Genomic DNA, 3243 nt, shown 5'->3' with positions numbered 1-3243 from the left:
TATTGTATCTAGATCTAGAGCTAACTAATATTTTTTAGATTTAAGATTGAATCAAATAAATGTAAAAGATTTTAACAATCGTAAGCGAACAAGGCTATGAAATCAAACGTAGGCTGCTTTGGAAATTCCCGTTTTAACAATATTAATTTTGTTTCGCTTTTTTGCTAAAATTTTAAGCTTGCGTACAGGTCGATAATCATTTTAAAATTAAAGACTGATATTTGGGGTTTAAAAAAATCGTAATGTCTTTGTTTAAATATTCTATAATAAATGAGATATTTCTGAAAACAGATGGATGGAAAATCTTATATAAGGCACATGTGGGCTGTAGGCTAAAAGTTTTCTATGTCATTCTGGTCTTGTTCCATCCCACGTCTTAGTTCGATCTCCTTTGTGTGTGTCGTGATTCAAGAGACAGTAGCTAGCGGGGTTGGCGAATTTAAATTATGGGAACTTAGTTCTGGGAACATGTTGCTAGGCCGTCGGCAGAGTTCTGTTCTCTTGTTGGTCTAAAATCACATGACGTGCCTCCAGCCAATAATTATTTAGTAGCATTGACACAGGCTTACTCACGCACGCACACACAGAATCACACATACATAGGCCTACACATAGTGTCTTAAAATTATTGTGTAATTATTTAAAGTATATACATGCATAATGGAGAGAGCAATACTAATTTGTTACTTAATTTGTGACTCATTAGGCTACTTTCTGATTTCAATTGAAAACTCTGATATTAAAACAATCTAAAACTATTATAAATAAACACATTGATTATAAAAGTTAATATTGTTCCTAGTTTAGTCTAGAAAAATGTGTATCTATTGAAATGAAACCCCAATAATTCTTCACTCAAGTAACAGTATATGAGTTTACCGTGTGTTTTACATCTGAAGTTGATTCAAGTAACGTAGGTGAGTCTTGCCGTGTGTTTTACATCTGAAGTTGATGCCCTGGAGAATCGATGACACCAGGAAATAAAAACCAAATCAATTTACAGACCTCAAACTTTTGATTACTTTTAGAATTATTCATGAGTGGCCTCCCAATTTTGTACCCACTCTACCCATTCACCAAAACTTATTTACATCAAATATTTCATGCCATTCGACTATTATTGTGTTGTTTCTTGAGTTCATTGGGTGATCTTAACAGTCACATAACCAAACATAACGGAAGTCTTAAGACAGTTAGGGTGGTTAAGACAGGTGAGTTGGGGTGGTTAAGACAGGGAGTGGGCTAGGGTGGTTAAGACAGGTGAGTTAGGGTGGTTAAGACAGGTGAGTTAGGGTGGTTAAGACAGGTGTTAGGGTGGTTAAGACAGGTGTGTTAGGGTGGTTAAGACAGGTGGGTTAGGGTGGTTAAGACAGGTGAGTTAGGGTGGTTAAGATAGGTGAGTGAGTTAAGGTGGTTAAGACAGGTGAGTGGGTTAGGGTGGTTAAGACACGACAGAGGGTTAGGGTGGTTAAGATCGGGTTAAGAAAACGGGCTTCTCCTTGATTACGTCATCACATAGTCCTTGACAATGTTCTCAAGCGCTTGTAAAAACCGTGTAACGGTGGTCGATACAATTTTCAATTTAATTTCTCAAACTTGATTGATTTAAGGCTAGTCCCACTCACGTCGAACTAGATTAGACCAGCCCCCCCCTTCTCTCCACGCCCCCCCCCCCGCCCACCACCACCACCAACACACCGCCAGGGTCTTGCTGTAGGAAAGCTGGGGTGAGGGGGTGATTGGTTGTCTGACACACATTAGGTGGAACAGGCCAGAATCTCTGAGTGTTACATGTGTTGTCTGACCAGCCGCACCCTGCATGCACTGTGGCTGACTGTGGGGTGGGGACACCAACTTTTGGGGGACAACAACTTTTGGGGGACTGGGGACAACAATTTTTGGGGGACTGGGGACAACTTTTGGGGGACTGGGGACATCAACTTTTGGGGGACTGGGGACATCAACATTTGGGGGACTGGGGACATCAACTTTTGGGGGACTGGGAACATCAAATTTTTGGGGACTGGGGAATCAACTTTTGGAGGACACCAACTTTTTGGGGGACTGGGGACACCAACTTTTGGGGGAGTGGTGACACCAAATTTTGAAGGAGTGGGGGCACCAAACTTTGGGGGACTGGGGACACCAACTTTTGGGGGTCTGGGGAATCAACTTTTGGGGGACACCAACTTTTTGGGGGACTGGGGACACCAACTTTTGGGGGACTGGGGACACCAAATTTTGGGCGACTGGGGACACCAACATTGGGGGAGTGGTGACACCAAATTTTGGGGGACTGGGGACACCAACTTTTAGGGGACTGGGGAATCATTTTTTGGGGGACACCAACTTTTTGGGGGACTGGGGACACCAACATTTGGGGGACTGGGGACACCAAATTTTGGGCGACTGGGGACACCAACATTTGGGGAGTGGTGACACCAAATTTTGGGGTACTGGGGACACCAAATTTTGGGGGACTGGGGACACCAACTTTTGGGGGTCTGGGGAATCAACTTTTGGGGGACACCAACTTTTTGGGGGACTGGGGACACCAACATTTGGGGGACTGGGGACACCAATTTTTGGGCGACTGGGGACACCAACATTTGGGGAGTGGTGACACCAAATTTTGGGGTACTGGGGACACCAAATTTTGGGGGACTGGGGACACCAAATTTTGGGGGTCTGGGGACACCAACTTTTGGGGGGACTGGGGACACGAAATTTTGGGGGACCAGGGACAACAACTTTCGATATAGGACTGGAAAAACAACTGTTTCAGAAGACAGACAACATCAACTTCCGGTGGAGGACTAGGGACGCCAACATCCGGTGGATGTCTTTCCATGGAGGCCAAAGCCTCACTGCAGGAACGTCGCCAGCCCGCCCCGTCAGCCAACGATGTCATTATAAATGCTGACAGTGTTTAACCGAGCATTGCTCAATCTAATTAGCGCCAGCCAATCTGTGGGAGGAGGGGAAGGGTGGAGCGCCACTCGCCCCAACCCCATGTTCTCCCCTCTTCCCCTCCCCTCAGCTGAGAGGAAGCCCCCTAGAGACGTGATTTGTGAAAGACCGACCGACACGTCTTCAAAGCGAGGCACATTATTGTTTTTTTGTACAAAATCCCCCCCCTCCCCCTCCGCCATCCATGAATGGGATTATTTTATTCAGTTCAACTCTCCATGCTAATACGTAGTTTAATTAGTTTAAATCATGTGCATCAAATTAAATTTCTTT

General features: G+C 44.8%; 1 protein-coding gene across 1 annotated transcript; it reads right to left on the bottom strand.

The window, feature by feature from the left end:
• Positions 1-707: 707 nt before the first annotated feature.
• Positions 708-2911, bottom strand: LOC131938690 (uncharacterized). The gene is made up of 5 exons (XM_059296822.1): positions 2778-2911; positions 2495-2664; positions 2151-2361; positions 1856-1999; positions 708-714 (listed from the first exon to the last, which is right to left on the bottom strand). Exons 1-5 carry the CDS (start codon positions 2909-2911, stop codon positions 708-710), a joined length of 666 nt encoding a protein of 221 aa, XP_059152805.1.
• Between the last annotated feature and the right edge of the window lie 332 nt (positions 2912-3243).

The sequence above is a fragment of the Physella acuta genome, unplaced genomic scaffold (assembly GCF_028476545.2).
Source record: "Physella acuta isolate Inbredline_101_S28 unplaced genomic scaffold, ASM2847654v3 ptg000017l, whole genome shotgun sequence".
NCBI classification, from domain to species: Eukaryota; Metazoa; Mollusca; class Gastropoda; family Physidae; genus Physella; species Physella acuta.
This window is presented reverse-complemented; position numbering and strand designations above follow the sequence as displayed.